A 21,513-nucleotide genomic window follows, 5' to 3' on the forward strand; every position below is an offset into this window, starting at 1 on the left:
CTCCTCCCTCCAGGTCTTCAAAACAGTTGTTCCCCACCATCTCATATCTTCCTCTCTCCAAAATCTTGATCTTTTCTACCCCCGTTAATCCACCTCCTTCAAATTCCCTGTTTTCCTTCCTGAAAGTCCCTGCAGTACCATATTATTTACCCCATGTACCCCATCCCATCCCTCCCACAGATCTCCTCCTGTCTCTGTTCCCAATTGTTTTGTGCTTCCCTACCCCACCCATCTTTTCTCCTGCCTTGCTATATGTTCTGTGTGTTAGCTCTTACAGGAGCCTCAAAATGGTCTATAAGAAAAAAATACAAAGAAAAAACAAACTCAAATTTGGTGGCGTTCTGACTGGTGGATCTGGAGAAGATTTTGGAAGGAATTTACACGATTTTCCAAAAAATTGATTCAGTCGGCCATTTTGACATACTTTCGGTCACGTGATCTGCATGATGTCTGCAATTTAACATCAGGACAATTTCCTAAGGTTGTAACCCAAATGTAGTAACATTCTGACTGGTGGGTCTGGAGATTTTTGAAGAAATTTACTGTCGGGCATTTTGACCTACTTATATTCACGTGACCGGAATGAGCTTTGCAATCCCTGTTCCCAGTCAGTAGCAGAACGTTGCTGCCAAATTTCAGCCGGATCGGGATGGCGGTTTGACCAGAGAAGTCTAAATCGGAGACACACGGACGGTGCACGATGACTAACTTATCTGGAATTGAAATTCCAGATAAGCTAATAATAAATGATTTGACAAAATAATTGAACAGTTTCATCTCAGTTGTTCATTAGAGTTGTCTGAAATTCCAAATGCAAACTATAATTGAAGGACTGATGCTTTGTGTGTGTTTGTTTGTCACGCTATTCCTCCGACAGTTATGGGCTGATTAAATCCACAGTTGCTACAAAGGATCAACATGACCCCAATTAATGGATAGGGTGTGTTTTTATCTTTGTTGGTGGTCTTGGGGTCGGGGGATGAAAATTCTCCATGTAAATACGTATTGCGTAGCGCCACCGCCAGGTGGAGGAAGGTATTACAAGTCTCCACCATTTACAGTGCAGTTTTCTTGTCCCCACACTTTCACATGGAGTGAGCTGTTTTGAAGTACAAGCAGAAGGTATGCTTTTGCTTCATGCACATACCACAGGTTGCTTTTTTGCCTATCCAGCCAGTGGGACCATACTCTGTGCAGAGCATTGGTGCTGTCTCAGCAGTCTCCTGGGCTATTGGGCACAATCCTGAACGGTTCGCCGCTGCGACAGGATACAAGCACACTGGTACGCATTTTGCTGACCTCAGGAGGATGACAGGCTGAATCAACCCTACCTGGAATTAATTCAACAGCCAAGCAGTATTTGAACTCAGGATCCGAGGATCCCAAGACCACTACAGAGACATGACATAAGTAAATGGACAGCGTGATTTTAAAATAATTTATTTATTGAACATTTGATCCATTGTAATACATACATGAGTATGTTGTAGACTTGCCATTTGCAGATTTCAACGCTTTTAATCTTTCAGGCATAGAACTAACGAGTTCTGAAATTTTCTCTTGTGGGATTTCTGCCCAGGCTTCATGCAAAATGTTGAGCAATTCTGCCCGTGATGTTGGTTTCCTGGAATTTTTCCGCACAGCTCCATCGAATATGGCCCAGAGCTGTTCAATGGGATTCATGCCAGGAGACCGACTTGGCCATGGAATTAGCTTGATCCCATTTCTGTCCTGCCATTCTTTGGTCTTTTTTTGGAGTGTGGCATGGAGCTCCACCTTCCACGAACAGTGTTGTTTCTGACCATCTAACCAGTGGAGAAGACAGGGAGAAGTCCATCCTCGAGGATAGAAATGTATATCGAAGAGTCGATGTTGCCAACACACTCCACAAGCTCTGACCGACCAGCGCTCCAGATTGCTCCCCACACCATCACTAAAAAACCACAGTGTTTGACAGTTGGCTGCAATCGGTTCAAAGAAAACTCTTGACTTGGAAGGCTCCAGACCCGTACGCATCCACTGTCAGCAATTTGAGCAAATTTAAACTCATCTGAAAAAAAATATTTTGCCAAAACTCCAAGGGTCTGTTAGCCATCTCGTCAGCCCGCTTCTTTCTCTATTGAATGTTGGCTGGTATAAGAAGAGGTTTTCTCCTCGCTGCTTTTTTTTTTGTATACATTGTCGAGGCTCGTATGAGAGCTAACACACAACGCACATCAAGGGGGGCATGAGACAGGAGGGGAGGGAGTGGGAAGGACAAAATAGTGGGGAACAGAGACATTAGGAGATCTGTGGAAGGGAGAGGGATGGGACGGGGAACATGAGGAATAGAAGATGGACATTACAGGGACTTTCAGGAAGGAAAGCAGGGAATTTGAAGGAGGTGGGCTTGGGTGGATTATCGGGGGTAGAAAAGATCAAGGATTTGGATGGGCGATGATAAGAGGTGGTGGTGAACAGCTGTTTTGAAGGCCTGGAGGGAAGAATGGGAGTGAATAGAGTGAGGGAGTTTATTCCAAAGGTGGGAAAAAAAGAGGAATGAAAGAGTGAATGTGAGCAGTGATTCGTGATTTTGGTAGTTTTACCAGAAGGGGGTTGTTGGTGGACCTAGAGCACCCTGCGGAAATGTGGGGACAAATCGCAGAGAGAGCAGGGGGGGGCGAGGCTGGAGCGAAGACGGTGGAAGACAGAAAGACCACCGACCAACCTGCGGCGATTGAGTCAGACGCCCAAAGACTCAGCCTCATTGCGGGAGATGCCAATGATTCGAAATGCCTTGGTTTCTACCGCGTGAAGCCGAGAAAGGTGGGAGGCAGGAGCACCAGCCCAGAGGGGAGAGCAGTACTCGATCAGGCTGCGGACAAAAGCTTTGTAAGTGGTCAGGAGCTCAGGTGGGCTGAGGAAGGACCTTGCACGACGGAGGATTCCCAGTCGGCGATTGGCTTTGGAAGCGAGGTTTGAAATGTGGCTTTCCCAGGAAAGGTCATGGCAGATAGTGAGACCCAGAAGCTTGAAAGAAAGGACTTCTTCCAGAGGATTGTTGAGAAAGTGGATGGGGGGGTTTTCTAAATGGTCCTTTCGAAGAGACATAGTGACAGTGTGAGATTTGTCCGGATTGAAAGACATGTTCCACGTGTTGGACCAGTTTGTGATTTTATCCAGATCAGCAGTGAGCGAAGAAGCTGCTGCTTGCCGGTCTGAGGGATGACCGATGGTACGGCAGAGGGTGGAGTCATCAGCAAAGAGATATAGAGGATTTTCCAGAGAGTCGGAGAGATCATTGATCAAAACCAGAAAAAAGAACAGGGCCCAGAACGCTACCTTGAGGAACTCCACCCGAGACAGGAAGGGGGGGGGGGGATGAAAGAACTCCATTTAGGGCCACACGTTGACTGTGACAGGAGAGGAAGTCTGCAAGCCATGAGTGGAGATGGCCTTGATTACCAGAGGAAGAGAGTTTGGTGAGCAGGGCAGGGTGCCAGGCTGTCAAAAGCACGTGATATATCCAGGGATATGGCTTGGATTTCCTGTCTGGCATTGAGGGCTTCCATCCATTGTTTGGAGAGCAGAAGCAGCATATCCATGGTAGAGTGACCTGGTCTGAAACCAAATTGATGATCAGAAATCAAGCCATTGGAGAAGAGGAAGGATTTGATGTCTGAAGCGATGATGGATTCCATAACCTTGCTGATGATTGGGAGAAGGCTGATTGGTCTGTCGTTGCAGGGATCTGTTTTTGCACCTTTTTTGTGCAGGGCAGTGATGTTTGCTGATTTCCAAGCAGATGGCAGATGGCCTTGAGCAAATGAGAGGGTGAATAGAACAGAGAGAGGGTGAGTAAGAGCAGAAGAGCAGGCTTTGAGGACACGTGGGCTGATGCCGTCTGGACCGGTTGCAGAATCAGAATCTGAGCTCACCCAAAGTACACCCGTTGATGAAGGTACCGCACGCATAGCTAAACTGGACCTCCTCTGCAACATCTGCTGCCTTGCAACGGGGCGTTTTCTCAATGGACCGCTTGAAGACACCTTTCTGAGGGCCCAGATCGACCAGAACGGGAAGCTGTGGATTTCTTGCCTTCGCTGGTGAATTGCACAATCACCCGATTGACCAGAGAAAGTAGAATGCCAAGGTTCTGAGCTATCTGACGCTGGCTGACTTCACATGCCAATTGGCCAACAATTCGTCCTCTTTGAAAATTGGAAAGTTTGTGTGCTCCCTGGGTTCGAGACAAAGTTAATTGTCATACAAGACCCAAGAACTCGTTTCTGCAAATAAATAGTAAAATATTAGTTCAAATCGCCAAGTAATACTGTGTTATACAGATGAAATGAATAAATTTAAGGTGTCTCTGGGTACTCTAGCCATTAAGCCAACACCAGGCATAGTTGCCTATACACCTCTAAAATAAAGGTATCCGTCAGAAGAACGTGTTGCATTCTTGGAAAAAAGATCGCCCATGGGGCAGGTACTGTGCTGGTCTTTGATAAAGAGGAAAGCGTTGCTTGAACTTTTGCAATTGTTTCATAGATTACTTTCACTGCCCGTTGTTTATCAATAACACATCCTCGATTGAACGTATCCCATTCCTCTCAATCACGATATTCCTTTTGTCATCAGTATTAGCGTGGTGTTGGCTTAACGGTTAAGGTGGCAGACTTAAGATGTTAGGGTCTTGAGTTTGAGCCCCTTTGTCCCGTTATATAATGCCAGGTGGGTTGACTCAGCCTGTCATCCTTCTGACGTCGGCAAAATGAGTTCCAGCTTAGTGGAAACAAAGGGCAATGCACTGCATCAGCAGTACAGCCGTGCTCCCAACAATGATACAACCAGCAGCCACCAGCTGCATTCGAAGCAATAAACAATAATCATCAGTATTTATCCCAATGGTCTTTGTTTTTCCCAATAAATCAAAATTTCAAGTGATCACTTCTTTTAAGATGTGAAGCCTGGTGTTGGCGTAGTGGTTAGGGTAGCGGCTTGGGATCCAAAAGGTCTTGAGTTCAAGCCCCGTTGGCCGCTTGAATTAATACACACCAGGAGGTTGACTCAGCCTGTCATCCTTCCGAGGAGGGCGAAGTGAGTACCAGTGTACTGGGCCCGGTGTATTCCCTGGTTAGAATAGGTGTACCATATCCCTGTGTCGTAAGAGGCGACCAGGGTTGCGTCAAGAAGGGCATCTGGCGTAAAACCTGTGCCAAATCATTATGCGGATCATAACGGATGATCCGCTGTGGCGACCCCTAACAGGAGCAGCCGAAAGAAGAAGAAGAGTTCTTTAAAGATGCAAATATAAATTAAGAATGTAAATCATTTCCAGAAACTTGGAAGTACATATATACAACAAGCCGGTAAGCGGCAATGGGTCGCCGAGCATGGAAACTATAAGATATAGAGCAAAATGGATGTCATATAGCGGATAGGGAATCACCTTAAGATTATGCATATCAAATCTCATCCAGTTCCATCGACTGATAACGACTCAGTATCCATTTGAATGAAAAGTACCGAAAATGCGGTTTGAAATCGGAAATCCCCAAAGTTTGAGGGGGTGCTGTGGGTGAATAAAGATCTAAATCGAAAATCCGGCTCGATAGTTTGTGCACAATGTATTCCAGACGATTAGTGTGAATTTTCATGACCATCCGACCATAACCCTAGGAGGGGTAGCATTTGGCGCGAAGGCACCTCCAGCTCTAGCATATTATCGATTTTTGCACTAAGTGACCTTTGACCCCTGACGTAAGCAAAATCGGTCAATATGTCCTGAGGCAAAGTTGTAGTACTCATTGAGTACCATGAACCTGCAAAGTTTCATTTGTATCGATGCATTCACCTGGTCGCTAGTGAGGCCTTCAATTTTCGCGCATACCCTAATTGTCGGGGGCGCTGCGGGTAAAGTATTCCATGTATCACAAAAACCGGAATATATTTGATAGAGCATCACCTGTAGATCATTCCTGCCAAATTTCATAACCCTGTGTGGGATAATGGCTTTCGGAATTAATTTCGCGTGAACGGTACCGATTTTGAAGGTTTTTCGGTTGTTGCTAGGGAACCAAAGCGCCCCTAGCAACCATCACAATTTCCAAAGCACTGGGTCACAAGATGTACCGACCACCCGAGTTTGGTCAAAATCCGCCCACGTTTACTACCAATTATGCTGATGACAAACGAACAAACATCCAAACAAACAGACAGAATTACTGACAATAAAGGTCACCTATTTCGGCGACCCAACAAACCACAATATCAAGTGATTGATTTATACCCCCTCAAATTCCTTTGTCTGAGCAACTTAATCTGCAGAAATCTACTATACAGCATCAAAAAAAAATAAAAAAATAAAAAATAACATTTCAAGTATCAACATCAAGATGGTCAAGCATAGATATTATTTTAATTTTTTCTACTCATTGCTTGAACCCTCTTGGATACCACAGAACCATTACAACTTCATTAACACTATGTAACACAATTTTTGTTCCTGGGTAGTAAGTGTTATTTCCTAATTGCTTATGCCTCAAGTATTGAAAATGGCTATTATTCCCCTCAAACACGGATTTGTGACCAGGAGTGTTTTTTTGAAATTCACCTATTTTCAATGAGAAAACGGCGAATGTGTGTCTTTTCGTTCGCATAAAGTCAGAAAACAACAACATATGAATCAAAATTAACATGTATTTTTACTAAATTTAAACAAAAATGACCACAAAAGATTTCGAAGCGAGTAGTTTTTCGAGATTTACGATTATGCACAAAATCATTTTCACGAATCAGCCCCCAAATGTAGTCTCCCATCATGTTATGGTTATACTGCCCTTGGTAGCGGCGTTCAAAGTCCAGCATATCCTGGTGGAAGCGCTTGCCTTGCTCCTCCGAGTTTGCTCCCATGTTATCCTTTAATTTACCAAGACTAGTACGTGGCCGTACGTGCAAAAAATAAAAATAAAAAAAAATTTCAAACCGGGAGTCAGAAACAACCACACAGGCAGTTCCTTCGCTCTTGTGTGCCCATACGTGCAACCCCCCAAAAACAAACAAACAAAAGCTTTCAAACAACCACACAGGTTCCTTCGCTCTCGTAAACGATGACTGGGTTGGGGCATTGTGCTTATCTATAAATGCGCAAAAGAAATCGAGAAATTATTAGAATACATTAAGTAATCACTATCCGGAAGTGGTGCGTGCCGTACGGAATGTTCACATGCATTCCACGAATTATCGCTTGCATTGAAGTAACTGTGTGCTGTGATACTTACACATACAGAGTTAATTATAATCCAAATTAAAATCAAGTTTACCTCCCTGTCTTTGCTTGCCATGACATTCGCTGCCATTGACCATTGCCACTCCTATGCCACGGTAACTAAGGCACCGATCCCCATTGTAACCGGCACGGCACGTGACGTCATCGTCAGCCGGCCTCGCTCCGGCCTACGCAGCCACGCCTACGCAATGTGTCCTTTCATTGGTTGGTAAATAAATGGCCATAACTTGGGAAGCACTTGTCCGATTAATATCAAACCTCGAAAGGGCACATCCACAGGGCCCCAGCAATATACCTGGCAAGTTTCAATTAGATCGGAACAGTGGTTGTCGAGAAACAGCGGACACAGACAGAGACAGAGACAGAGACAGAGACAGAGACAGAGACAGAGACAGAGACAGAGACAGAGACAGAGACAGAGACAGAGACAGAGACAGAGACAGAGACAGAGACAGAGACAGAGACAGAGACAGAGACAGAGACAGAGACAGAGACAGAGACAGAGACAGAGACAGAGACAGAGAAAGAGACAGAGACAGAGACAGAGACAGAGACAGAGACACACACACACACACACACACACACACACACACACACACACACACACACACACACACACACACACACACACACACACACACACACACACACACACACACACACACACACACACACACACACACACACACACACACAGAGCTGGAATTATAGATAGATGCGTGTCAAGTATATGGACTGAGGGACATCCTGCAGCCCATGGTGCCGTAATTCTTCACCAGTCTCAACCAGCTCCACATAGCTTTCAGCCTTGTGATTGCCCAGGAAGCTCCGAACGACTGCGCCAAAGCTGTTCCAAGCCGCTTGCTCCACCCTAGTGAGTTTCTTGGGAAATTCCTTGCACTCCATGATCTTCTTTATCTGTGGTCTGATGAAGACACTGGCTTTGACCTTTGCCTCAGACAGCTTCGGGAAGAAGTCTTGAATGTACTGGAAGGCTACCGATTCCTTATCTGGAGCTGTGACAAATTATTTCATAAGGCCCAACTTGATGTGCAGTGGTGGCATCAGCACCTTCCAGGGGTCCACCAGTGGCTCCCATTTGACGTTGCTCCTCCACACAGAGAACTCGGTCTGCTGTGGCCAGTCCAGCCTGTGGTAGTGTGCCTTGGTGTCCCTGCTGTCTCAAAGGCAAAGATAGCAGGGAAAGTTGATCCAACCGCCTTGGAGACCCATCATGAATGCCACCATTTTGAAGTCTCTGATGACCTCCCAGCCGTACTCATCATACTTCAAGGCGTTCAGCAATGTCTTGACGCAGTTGTAATCCTCCTTGAAGTGTACCGACCGAGTGAGTCAGGGGAAGAGAGGGGTACTTGTGCCAGTTATGGAGCAGCACGGCTTTGAGGCTCCTGGATGAGCTGTCAATGAAAAGGCGCCACTCGTCTAAGTTACAGGCGATTCCTGGTGAAGAAGCTGGAAAAAGCTTGGTGGAGATTCCTCTGATCTGCGACTTACACACTTTCATCCAACAAGATCCACTGCTTGAGCTTAGACGTCAGAAGCTCGGCATTGGACTTGGTGAGACCAAGAACTCTGATCAAGTCGTTGAGGTCTTTTGGTTGGGGTAGTATGGGTTTCTCTCCTCAGCTCCACCTGTGAAATTGCAATCTGGATCTACAACATCTTCCTCGCTCTGACTTGCTGCTCTCTCCTGAAGACGTTTGCTCTCTCTCCGGAGGAGTGGGTACGGGGAGCTCAGGGCAGTGTGGCACCGGGGCGATGGGTGAAGGAAAGTCCGGATACGTGATAGCAGGTGCATTCTTGCCAGTCCGACGTTTGGAAGGGTCCACCATGCAGAAGTAGCAGTTGCTCGAGTGGTCAGTGGGTTCACGCCGAATTCTTGGGAGGGCGAACTTCATGGCTCTCTTTTCCCCTCTGTACCATCCTGTAAAAGAACAAAATAAAATTGTAATAATGAAAAAATATATGTTGAGATGGTTTTGGCATGTGGAAAGAATGGAGAGTGGAAGAATTGTTAAGAGGATATACGAGAGTGAGTGCGTTGGAAGAAGGATTGGTAGGCCAAGAAGAAGGTGGTGTGATATGGTTAATGAGTGTGTGAGAAAGCGTGGTGTGCATGTGGAAAATGTTAGAGAGATTGTGAATGACAGAGTCAAGTGGAGGGGTTTGTCAGGGTGAGTGTATGAGGAGTTAATAGCTCCGGTTTTATTGTGACAATCATCAGGATGCTCCAGCACACATGCTGCATGAAGCGACCCTGTAGTGCAGTGGTTCCCAACCTTTTTTCTGTCATTTCCCCGTGCACCCAATTCAACCATCCAGATTTCCCCCTTCATGTGTATGAGAGAAAGAACAGTTAAAACACACCGAGACTATTTACTAATTTATTTTTCAAATGCACTAACACAGCTAACATTAAATTGTATTGAATAAGAACACAGCATTTTAGTGTGACTTCTGGCATTGTTTGCCGTTCACGAGTCCTTCAATGTCTAGGGGAGTTATGGAGAGCGCACAGCGAAGATCCGCCTCCACCTCCAACTTGTTGCGTGCCTTTGTTTTGAGGTGTACCAATGCCGAAAATCCTGTCTCACACAGGTAGGTGGAAGAAAACTGGACCAATATCCGCAGAGCATTGGTCGCAAGAAGCGGGTAGGTTCCTCGGACTTGGGTCCAAAACTCTTCCAGTTCCATATTCTGGAAGGCATCCTTCGCTGTAGAGTCGTTTTTCAAGTCCAGGAACTCTTCCTGCCACGCTTCTGGCACATCATCAACGTTCCTCTGAAATGGGTCTCTGATAAGCTTGTTCTCGTTGCTCTCGTTTGTGATCCCTGGGAAGTAATACTTGAATTCTTCCTCCAAGCCTTCGAGGTGTTGTTTGATATCCTCGGCTATTGGATCAGGCAGACCATCCTCCATACATTCGTTCAGAGCGAGGAATGAGGAAAAACTTCCACTCCCCGCTCTTTTCTTCCACAGTTCCAGTTTAGCCACGAAAGCTCTGATCTTGTCCGACTGAAAAAGAATGTTGGTCCCTTTGCCCTGCAGTTTCCTGTTGAGCTCGTTCAATGCACTGAAAATATCGGACAAGTAGGACAGCCGCACACGGAAAAACTCACCCTTCAACGCCTCCAGAAGCACAACATTCTCTTGGGCCCGAAGGAAGGCTACCACCTCATCAAACAATTCCAGGACTCGCTGCAACATGTTTCCCTTTGAGAGCCACCTCACCTGAGTATGAAACAGCAACGATTCGTGGTCGGCTTCCATGCCTTCACAGAGCCGACGGAACAGCCGAGTGTTCAGAGCGGAACCCTTGATAAAGTTGACGACTTTGATGACAGTCTCGAGATGCTGCTTGAAGTTCTTGGGGAGAGTTCTCGAAGCAAGCGCCTCTTTGTGGATCAGACAGTGTGTCGATTCCACTGCCGGATTCTTTTGCTTGACGAGCGTGACGAACCCCGATCGAGAGCCGAGCATGGCTGGGGCACCATCCGTGCACACCCCAACCAGAGACTCCCAGCTGATGTTGCTGTCTTCGAAAAAGTCATTGATAAGGTCCATCACATCCTGAGCTTTGGTCGTGGTCTGGAGAGGTTTGCAGAAGAGGAATTCTTCTGCAATTCCTTTTTCGGTGGTATAACGAACAAAGACCAACAGCTGGGACAGATTCGCAACATCTGTCGATTCGTCGAGTCGAATCGAAAAAAACTGTGACCCTCGAACCTTCTGAACAACTTGGTTCTTGATGCTCTCAGCCATATCATTGATCCGTGACCGAATGGTGTTGTTTGAAAGTGAAATCTGGGTCATCTTGTTGTGGGCAGCCTCACCAAGGACCAACTTCACGCACTGCAGCATACAGGGCTTCACCAATGTTTCACCAATTGTGTGTGGTTTCTTCTCCCTCGCAATCTTGTACGAGACTTCGTATGACGCTTTCACAATAGCGTCCGTTTGCTGACGAAACGCTCCAGTTGAGTCCAGTCTCATCTTCTTCAGATAATTTTGTTTCAGCTTGAAGTATTCACGATCCTTGTTCTGTAGTTCGGGATGGCATCCTTGAAGGTGTTGCTTCATCTGGAATGGCTTCATGCTACCATTCCCCAAGGTCTTTGTGCAGATGACACATTGTGGCAGATGTTCCCCGTTATTCACAACGAACGTAAAACCGAAGTCTAGATATGCTTCTGAATATATCCGTTTTTTCGACATGATCACTTGCGGACCTGAAAAGAACAAGAGAGATCATATTAAGACATGTAATAGAAAAGAACAAACTAAAAAAGAAGAAAGAAAATAAAACATAAGAATGAAAGTGGGTAAAGTTCAGGAAACAGGTACTCCTGAGAAGAGAAGAACAGAAGGCTATTACTGGAAATTATTTTCTGATAATTTCCAGAATTTTAATTCCAGACTAGAATTTCCCCCTGAAACACCCAAATTTCCCCCCTGGGGGAAATTTTCCCCCGGTTGGGAACCCGTGCTGTAGTGTATCCTTGCATGTGTGTTGGAGCGAGACCCCTGTGAGCATATGTGGAGCAAGTGTGGCCCCCCTTTTAACTGTCTTTTTTTTTCGAGCCTCTTCTGATCTCCCCACCCTACATTGTGGGACACGGGGTAAGATAATATAAAATCTATATATTATTAAACTCTAATCATGTATGTCTGTATGTATGTTCCCGAAATACAGCCAAAACGGTACATGATAGCGCAAAAAAAATTAGGGCCACCTTACTCACCATTCTCCTGCGGTGTGCAGTATCAAGTTTGGTTAAAAACAGGCAATGAAAAAATTATGAAAAAAAAATCAATTCCCGATTCAGTCAAATACTCTTCGGGAGAATTTGATCAATGCAAACAACCTCAGCGGTATAGTTCGCTGGAGCTATCTTTTTTTTTTTCTTTGTTTGAAATGTTTTCTTTAATCAAGCGCTGTCACAACGGGAACCCGCGGGTTCCCGGGTCGTCTCGTAATATATAAAATTCCGCCATCCAAGCGAGCAACAAACTTAAGATATTGTAATAAACGATAATATTGTCCATCTTACCTTCCAGAGTTTTGTTGCAGTGCTCGCAGGTGAAATGAGGTGCCCAGGGTTTGTCTTGATCCCCGACAGGCATGTCGAAATATGCCTCGTCAGCCTCACACATCTTGGCAGATGCTTGCACGGAGTACTTTTTCGCTCTTGTCTTGATCAATTGGCCGCAGACATAGCAAAATGCATCTGCCAGATGCTTGCAGCCTCTTGATGGCATATATATATATATATATATATATATATATATATATATATATATATATATATATATATATATATATATATATTTATATATATAAAAAATGCAGATATGTTTGTGAATTAAAATTGTTAATTTCATCGATGTAAAAATATTACTTTATTTTGCTTTTGTCTATCTATAGCTCTGTTAAAAGTTCTTGCAGTTTTGGTAGGTGTCTCAAAAAATCACTCTCCTGGTCACAAAAGCAAAGTTTGAGGGGAATATTAGCCATTTTCTATACTTTTGAGGCATAAGCAATTAGGAAATAACACTTACTACCCAGGAACACAAAAATAAATAAAAATTTGTCACACAGTGGAATCAACGAGAAGCACTCTTCACACAAACGACAAAATGGACGACGACATCACTCAAAAAAAATTATTTTTCTTAAAGATATAATCTTTTTTTTCCTTCCAGTAGGGGGTGAGACAACGAAGTGAATATCGGAAAAAAAAATTACATAATTAATCGCGAAAACGATGTAAAAGTTCCTCAGTTGCGGTGTCATTATCAACCGCACCCTCACTCACCTCACGCGTAATGGCGGCAATAAAAAATAGCGTCGTCAGGAACAACGGAATCCACTGCGGACCGAACCATTTCGGTTGGAGAGGGGGGAGGGAGGGAGGTGTTATATTGAAGTACATCGTATATTTAATGAAACACCTTTTCGCAGTTGATTTTTAAATAATAATATAATTATTTATTATAAATATTTCTTTTTGAACGAAAGCTCTTTTAATCATTGCTTTGTCGTTTGCTGAAATACTTCTCCTCCATCGTCGCACCTCCTCACGCACGTTGGAGCGACCCAGGAATAAAAAGGGATATTTCCAAAGTTTTCACAGATCGAACGAACCAAACTTAACTATCAAACGGAACGTAATGAAAATATGTTAAAAACTTCATTTTTCATTTCGGTTTCGATAAAATAATATTTGTACCTTTTTTGGTCCTATCGTCGTCGTCCTTCGAAACACGTGATGTTCCTTGGATTATTCTTTTTATTTTTTTTCCCCTCCCCCTCCTCCTCTTCCTCCTCCTCCTGTCCTCCCGCCCAAGTGTCACGTGACGTTCCCTTGGATTTTTCTTTTCTCTCTCTCTCTCTCTCTCTCTCTCTCTCTCTCCAGCCCAAGTCTCACGTGGTTTGGAGGAAGGTTTCTTTTGTTGAAGTATTTTAGGGAAGGCGCGGAGGCCGCGCTTTACTAAATGCAAAGACAGTGTTCCGACTCGGCTTTTGGTGCCTCGTCAGGCGGATCGTGTTGAGTTCGCTCTCCTCGTGGCGGTGAATTTCCGTCTCTTCACGGCGCGCCGTTTTTGTCGTATTTATTTAATTTTCCTGTGTGGTTTGAGGCAGGTTTATATTTTATTTAATTAATGACGATTTGTTTTTTGTTTATTTATCTATCCTCCCCCCTCCCTCCCTCCTCCACATTTTCATTTCGTCACCTTCCAGCTAAATGGCTTCCAGAGATTACAGTGCCTTGAGGAAGGCTGAGCTAACATTCGACTATCTCCACACAAACTCGTAAGTGTTGTTCGTGTTTCCTGTTCGAATGTGTATCCCAAGACGTTTTGACGAGTATGGCCGCTTTGCTCGACGCTCGTTTATTTCTCTTTCGACGTGGTGATCACTACAAGGCCCCGGTCTTCATTTCGCGCCTCATTCGGTGATATTGAATGGAATTAAATAATTTACCGCTTTGCTGTGTTTACACAACCGTAAATGCCTCGGGTGAATTTACTTTACAGAACCGTAAATGCCTCGGGTGAATTTACTTCCTCACGTCAACTGTTGATACAAAAAAAAAAAAAATGGCGGGTGTTTTTATTTTTTTTATTTTTTTTCGCGGGAAACGACCTTGTTATATTTATTTATTATGTACACCTCATACAAGACAAATGACTATTTAATTTTTGTTTATTTTTGTTTCCCCCCCCCCTTTCAGCACAACGCACGAGTTTCTCTTCGGTGCTTTGGCAGAGTTGGTGGACAATTCGAGGTGTATTTCTTTTCGGATCCTTTTGCACGTATAAGACATAGCCTCGTTGTTTTTTGAAATTTTAATCCACTACTCTACTTCTTATGGAAGCATGAGGTCACGCAAGTTAACAAGACGATGCAATGGGGCATGACGTGAGAGAGATGGTGGTGCGTGCGATCCCCGCCTGAAGACCTGTCCAGAGTGATTGACCTTCTGGGAGAAAGTTCCACACTCGTTTGGCACTTGATGTCCTCTTTCTTCTTTCTGCAAGGCCTTTGATTTGGTTCCCTACCAAAGACTTGTGAAGAAATTGTGTGCCCCCAGGAATCGGAGACTCTCTCCGGAAATGGCCTCAAAGCTTTCCTGGATAGAGTGCTGTGTATAAACAACTCAAAATCGGACTAGACAAAAGTACGAAGTCGAATCCTGCAAGGTAGGACATAGCCTCATTGTTTTTTGAAATGTTAATCCACTACTCTACTTCTTATGGAAGCATGAGGTCACGCAAGTTAACAAGACGATGCAATGGGGCATGACGTGAGAGAGATGGTGGTGCGTGCGATCCCTTCCTGAAGACCTGTCCAGAGTGATTCGACTCAACGAGGTCGAATCCTGCTCGGACATACTCTTTTCCAGTTGTTTATCAATGATCTACATACCGTGATCAATGACAAAGTACAGATCTACGGCCTGGCAAACAACCATCACTACTATGGTCATTAAGGATGACCTGGCCAAAGTAGCGGAGTGGTCACTTCCTTTCAACCCAGATAAATGCAAAACCCTTCATCTTGGGAAAGATGCTCTCAACAACTTTTACCCAATGAATAAAGCTTGGTGTTGGTTTAGTGGCAAGGGTGGTGGCTTTGGATCCTAGGGTCCTGAGTTCAAGCCCTGTTGGCCGCTGAATTAAAATACACCAAGAGGTTGACTCAGCCTGTCATCCTTCCGAGGTCAGCAAAATGAGCACCAGTGTACTGGTAAGGGGGACACTGCATCAGCGGCATAGCTGTGTCCCAACCAATGATGCAACCAGCAGCCACAGGCTGCACTTGATAGAGAGAGCGAGACCCAATGAATGGAAATGGGGTTGAAAATATCATTTAAAATAAAATGATAAACATCTCATCACACTTGACAAGGATCTAACATACCATCATCATGTCTCCACATGATGCTTGGGCTCATAAAATATACCTTCACAACCTTGGATGAAGTTGCATTGCCACAGCTGTTCAAGTCTGGTCCGACCCATCTAATTGTGGAGTTCGGCAACTTGGCATGTTGTCCCAGATATGCAGCAGACGACAACAAATTGGAGAAGGCAGAGAGAAGGGTGACCAAATTAGTCCCTGCCATATGTCATCTCCACCAAAAGAGGCTGAAATCCCAGAATATGTACTCTCCAAGTTACAGATGCAGATGAAGTGACATGATATAGGTTTTCCAGGTCGTAAAAGGACTCGACCGCATCAACCGCCACCACTCTTCCACTTCTGCAATTATCAACTCTACCAGTAGTCATCCCATGAAGATGTTCAAGCCCAGATGCAGATGATTACCCAAAAGCAGTTTCTTAATTCAGAGTGATCGAGGATTGGAACAGCCTCTCAACTTCCTTGGTGAAACCACATCTGTAGCAACCTTTTAAAATAACTTGGACTCATTTTGCCAAAGTGAAATATTTGCCCTGCACTCACTGCCACATCCCTTCCTGATTTAAAACCACCATGTGCAAACCAATCAATACGGACGTGTAGACTGGGGTTCACCACAGGATATCATCCTCCGATCCATAGACTGATTATGATGAGAGCTCTCTGGAGAGGGACAATGGCTTCCATTGATTCAGTGTTTGTTATTCATTTTGATATCATAGTCAACACCATTGAGTGAACATATACACATGCTCGCACTGTATCTTCACGAGGATTAATCCTTTTTAAATTGTAACTTTTTATCCAATGAATTGATGTGAAACTTTGCATTATCATATGAGTGTCTTCTGAAGTAATGTTGCTTCTAATAAGAGTTGCATTATTTTGCCAATGTTGGTGAAGAATTGTGTGTGTTTATTATTATTTTTTTCAAAGATTTCCTTGCTTTTCAAAACATCTTAGTTGTGTATTCACCTGAAGTATTTTCTGGATGCATGACAATTGTGCAATGCAGTACCACGATGTTGCAAACCCACAACGTTCTTTTTCTATAACTGCCCCGGTTCTTCCCACCTTGCCGGGTTATCAAACTGGCTGGCCAGGTCTGACACTTCACTGTAGCACAAAATTTTAATTTGTTTTGGGTGCCAGCAATAACTCGCTTGCTGTTCATGCAAGATGCCTTGAGATATTTAACATCCACCAATGCACCCAGTGCTGGCAGACGCGTCCTGCTTAATATTCTTCTGATGGACGATGCTCACATTCATGCATCGTCCTGCATGCGAAGCATCAAGGTGACAATTTATAGGTGGGTTGAAATTCCAACTCGAGAGACCCAGATCAAAGGTGACTACACAGAGCTCTCCTGCGAGTTCGTACAAGCCAACAGTATTAGGAGGAGGAAATGTTGATCTTTCCATGAGTCATGGTGATGCAGTTTTCACTTCCAGATAGATATGCCAAATGTTGAACTCTGCATTCTGTGGGGATGTGCAATTTTTATTTTTTTTTGCCCGCATAGCCGAAAGCCGGAGGCATGTTTTTGGGACGTCCAGCTGTGTGTACATTCTTCGTTATTGGTTTTTGTTCCTACAATAATTGAGAACCAATGAAAGGGTTTCAACCCAACTTGACACAAGTATGGACTGCAATAAAAGTTAAACTGATTCAATTTTTCGGTTTCACTATTCAGAAATCAAGGGTCATGTGCCCTTTGAGAATCATTTTTCAGACCATAACTCAAGTGAGTAACATCTGATGTTCTCTCTTGTGCTTGTCTCTTTTCTCCCATGTGACCTCCAATTTTTCATGTGACCTTTAATTGAGGCCAGGTCAGGTGTGGGAGCATGTGCCAGAGCAGCACGTCGCTGCGTCCACCCTCCGCCGGTACTCCAGGGGCCTCCGTCTGGCCATCCCCCAGGTAGATGCTTGGCCCATCCCCATCTCCTTGAGATACCGATCAACCACGAGGCACGTGGTCGGCCCATTGGCTTCCTCCGTTGAGAGAATCTGGTGAGCAGGATCACCGTCAGGAAAACGAGCCACATGTCCATACAGCCGCAGCTGACGCTCACGGACTATGCAGGTAACAAATCTCATTTGCGTGTCTCAGCAACCGCTTGTTGGACACAAAGTATGACCAGCGATCACCAAGGATTCTCCGAAGAGAACTGGTACAAAAGGAATTAAGTCTCCGTCTCGGATCCCTGGTTAGAGTCCAAATCTCACATCCATAGAGCAAGACTGGAAGGACCAAGGACCTGAAGACTTGGACTTTCTTCCGACCGCACAGGTACCGGCAGCGCCACACCCCATGATCCATTGAATCCACGACTCCCCAGGCCCGACCTAGACGTCTGTTGACTTCTGATTCACATCCAGCAGAGACGTGAATATCACTGCCAAGGTAAGTGAATCTCTCCACGACCTCAACATCCTCACCACAAACAGGCACAGACAGGACAGCAGCATTCAATATGTCATTGAAAGCCTGGATCTTAGTTTTGACCCAGGAAACCCGAAATCCCAGTGGCTTCGACTCCTCATTCAGCACCTCGAGGGCCTGCAAAAGGGTTTCTAAAGTCTCCGCAAAGATGACTGCATAATCTGCGAAATCAAGGCCAGAAATGTTGACATTCCCAAGTGATGCACCACAGATTGATCTCTCCAACATCCTCCCCAGAATCCAGTCCATGCAAGTGCTGAAAAGTGTGGGGACCAGAACACACCCCTGACGAACTCCAGTAACAACTGAAAATAAGTCAGAGATGGTACCACCACATCTCACGGCACTCTCAGTACCAGAGTAGAGTTCCGACATCAGATCGATCAGTTTTGGTGGCACCTCATGAAGACGAAGAATCCTCCAGAGGGCATCCCAATTCACTGAATCAAACGTTTTACAGAGATCAACTTAGGCTGCAAGCAGCCCCTGGTGAGACTCTCATCTGCGTTCGGTGAGGACCCGAAGAGCAAGGATACGGTCAATCGTTGACCTCTGGACACTGGTGCTCAGCAGATGGTGGCAAACCCCATCAAGAATTATCCGAGCAAAGACCTTGCCCGGCACTGAGAGCAGCGCCACCCCTCGGTAGTTGTTGCAGTCTTGGTGATAACCCTTCCCTTTCCAGAGAGGGATAACGAGGCCCCTATTCCAGTCAGTTGGGATAATGCCTGTGTTCCAGGCAGAGCACAGAACTGCATGCAACGACACGAGTGCAGCATTTCCACCAGCCCTGAAGTTCAGAATTGATGCCACAGATCCCTGGAGCTTCACCCCCATTTCAACCTGTTCACCACAGCCTGTGTTTTCCACAAACGAAGGTGGACCACAGTTGATTGGAGGGTCAGCAATAGGGATTGCAACACCCCTGATGTCCAACTCGACAGCTGGTGGATCAGCCTGGTACAACTGCTCAAAATAACCGGCTCAGCGGGCCTTCACTTCGGACTCCTCTGTCAAGAGCTCACCACCCTCTGCTCTAACTGCAGTACACCAAGGGATGGGCTTGGATGAATGCAATGCGTGAATTCCCCTGTAAGCAGGATGAGAATCGCTTGACCACTGGTGATGCTCTACCCCCTCACAGATTCCTCACACATAGGCCGACTTGTCCACCCTTAGCGCACGTACAGTTTTATTTCCTCAGCTACCTGAACAGCTCAGCTCTGCCATTCAGCCTGGCCCTGCAACTCTAATCAATGGTATTCTGTGTCCCTTGAGAGACAAAATTTTTCTTCACCCTATGGTCAGTACCAAGACATCCACCAGCAACATCAAGGACGGTGGTCTTGAAGGCACTCCACAACTCTTCAGGATCCCCAAAAGCACCCAGACCCCCCCCCCCCCAAATATCCACTCAGCTTGTTAGCAAACTCCTCAACTACCCTCTCATCCTTGAGCTTGCCAACATCCAGCCTTGGCTGGGATGGTACCATTCTCCTGGATTTAAGGTGCAACTTAAGAGTTGCTACAACAAGGCAGTGGTCAGTATTGAGGAACTAAGCACTCCGGTAGACTCTGCAGTTCTGGATCATCCAGCGAACATCAACGAGCACATGGTCTATCTCCTTTGTCACACCGCCAGCGTTGGAATACCAAGTCCAGCGATGAGCTTGTGGGTGCTGAAACCATGAAATGGCCACCCTAAGTCCATGACTTCTTGCAAAGTCAAGGAACTTAGTGCTATTTAGGTTCACAGTTCCAGACCCATGGGGAGCAACACACATCTCATAACCATCCCTATCAGTTCCAGTCTGCATTGAAATCCCCCTAAGATTGGAAGTGTATCTCTCCTGGGGCACTGATCAACCACAGACTCAAGCGTGGCATGGAATGCGTCCTTCATGGTGAGATCACTTGCCTTAGTCGGAGCATATACAGAGACCAGGGAAATGACACCCAAGGAGCGACGAATCCTTTGTCTCATAATGCGCTCGTTGACTGGTGTTACTTCAATTATAATTGGAGTCAGCTTTTTGCACACAGCTACTGCAACTCCCTGGGCATGGTAACCATCAGAGTGACCAGACCAATAGGTGTAACCACCCACCATGATCTCGCCGCAATCTGGTCTCCAAACCTCAGAGAGTGCTGCAATACCTATGTCCAAACGCTTGAGCTCAGATGATAACAGAGACAGGTGATCATCCTCTCTTTGGGATCGGACATTCCAGGCACCCACCCGAAGGCTCCGCCTCAGGTTAACCCAAGGAGACCGCCGTCTGTTGGACTACACCTCAGCACCACTCCGACACACTCTCCCGCAATCTGACCCGGAAATGTTACCCCTTGGTTTCCCTCCTGTCATCAAAGATTGGGGGTCCCGAAGGCTTTGCCCCAATCCCGTCATCCGGTGAGCTGCCCTGCGAAGGGAATCTGCAAAGGAGGTACTCCCACGGAGTGGGTTTTCAGATTTTTTTATGCTTAGAGAATGTTTTGCGGAGTGAAGGGTTTTACGGTGGCCGGAATGCAAATCCTGCCACCAACCACCTAATAAGAATAACCCAATTGCAGGAGGACACAGTCCACAGACACAGTTGGGCACTAGATATAGATGGCCGTTGGCTCACAAGGAGCTCCTACGCCATTTGACAGGTTTTGTTTTTAATCCTGCTGGGTGTCTATATCCAAACGCCCTCCTCACCAGAAAACTTGGCGTGGGAGACGGTTTAGTCGCCGACAACCCGCCCATGAAACAGGTTCGTCCAGGTTTACATGATACCTGCAGCAAGTCGCAGATCTGATCTGGCCTGACCTGGCAACAATAATAATCATATAATAAAGATAATAATAATAATAAAGTAAATATATCCTACAGTCAAAGCGCCTCTCACACAGATTCAAATAGAGATAAAGGGGACACAGAATGAAAAGAAAAACCTTCCCTTTTAACTATTTCTGCACTCAGCTTGGCCAGAGCTGATCCTTGTGGAACTGGAATCGTGGCGCTTCTATCTGCACATCAAGCAATCCGCGAGCGGCACTCCACACCAAGGCTGAGAGCCCCAGTGTAACGTCTTCATGTGCTCCGATCGTCCTCACCCACCCAACCAAGAGCAAAAGGCCACACGAGCCAAATTACCTCAACACAAATTCAATGGCCGTGTCGTCATCCTCAGCGTGCGCTCACCCTCCGCTCTCGCCTCTCCAAACAATGTGCCTCGGCCCTCCACTCTGATTACGGCTCTCCACAAAATGTCCGAGCCTACTGAGTCCGATGCCTCTCAAAATGTCCAGCCTACGAATCACGGATCTCCCAAAATGCACAAGCCAACTCCTTTTTCCCTC

At 45.6% G+C, this 21,513-nt stretch overlaps 2 protein-coding genes across 5 annotated transcripts in view; one reads left to right on the forward strand and one right to left on the reverse strand.

Annotated features, from left to right (window-relative positions):
• Window positions 1-6,663: 6,663 nt before the first annotated feature.
• Window positions 6,664-13,143, reverse strand: LOC147028682 (protein FAM200C-like). Of its 2 annotated transcripts, none has more exons than XM_085879345.1 (2): window positions 13,108-13,143; window positions 6,664-11,520 (listed from the first exon to the last, which is right to left on the reverse strand). In XM_085879345.1, the coding sequence occupies exon 2, from the start codon at window positions 11,504-11,506 to the stop codon at window positions 9,737-9,739; it is 1,770 nt and encodes a 589-aa protein (XP_085735471.1). In that variant the 5' UTR covers window positions 11,507-11,520; window positions 13,108-13,143; the 3' UTR covers window positions 6,664-9,736. The 2 variants fall into 2 exon arrangements, with proteins under 2 accessions (XP_085735471.1, XP_085735470.1); XM_085879344.1 differs by lacking the exon at window positions 13,108-13,143 and adding an exon at window positions 12,343-12,582.
• A 494-nt stretch (window positions 13,144-13,637) lies between these two features.
• The window catches only part of MORC2 (MORC family CW-type zinc finger 2), a 143,163-nt gene continuing 135,287 nt past the window's right edge, over window positions 13,638-21,513 (forward strand). For 2 of the 3 annotated variants that reach the window (XM_085879346.1, XM_085879347.1), the window contains exons 1-3: window positions 13,638-13,862; window positions 14,034-14,105; window positions 14,527-14,580. In XM_085879346.1, the coding sequence (XP_085735472.1) occupies window positions 14,038-14,105; window positions 14,527-14,580 (122 nt within the window). In that variant the 5' untranslated portion in view covers window positions 13,638-13,862; window positions 14,034-14,037. The remainder of the gene's footprint in view (window positions 13,863-14,033; window positions 14,106-14,526; window positions 14,581-21,513) is intronic. The other variant, XM_085879348.1, reaches the window with a different exon arrangement.

The sequence above is a fragment of the Eptatretus burgeri genome, chromosome 4 (genome assembly GCF_056783735.1).
Source record: "Eptatretus burgeri isolate ZD-2024b chromosome 4, Ebu_testis_v1, whole genome shotgun sequence".
NCBI lineage: Eukaryota > Metazoa > Chordata > Myxini > Myxiniformes > Myxinidae > Eptatretus > Eptatretus burgeri.

Coding starts and splice junctions, on each gene's coding strand:
- LOC147028682 (XM_085879344.1), bottom strand. CDS start 12,550: ATGCCATCAAGAGGCTGCAAGCATCTGGCAGATGCATTTTGCTATGTC. Junction 11,521..12,342: donor CTGCAACAAAACTCTGGAAG/GTAAGATGGACA, acceptor TGTTCTTTTCAG/GTCCGCAAGTGATCATGTCG.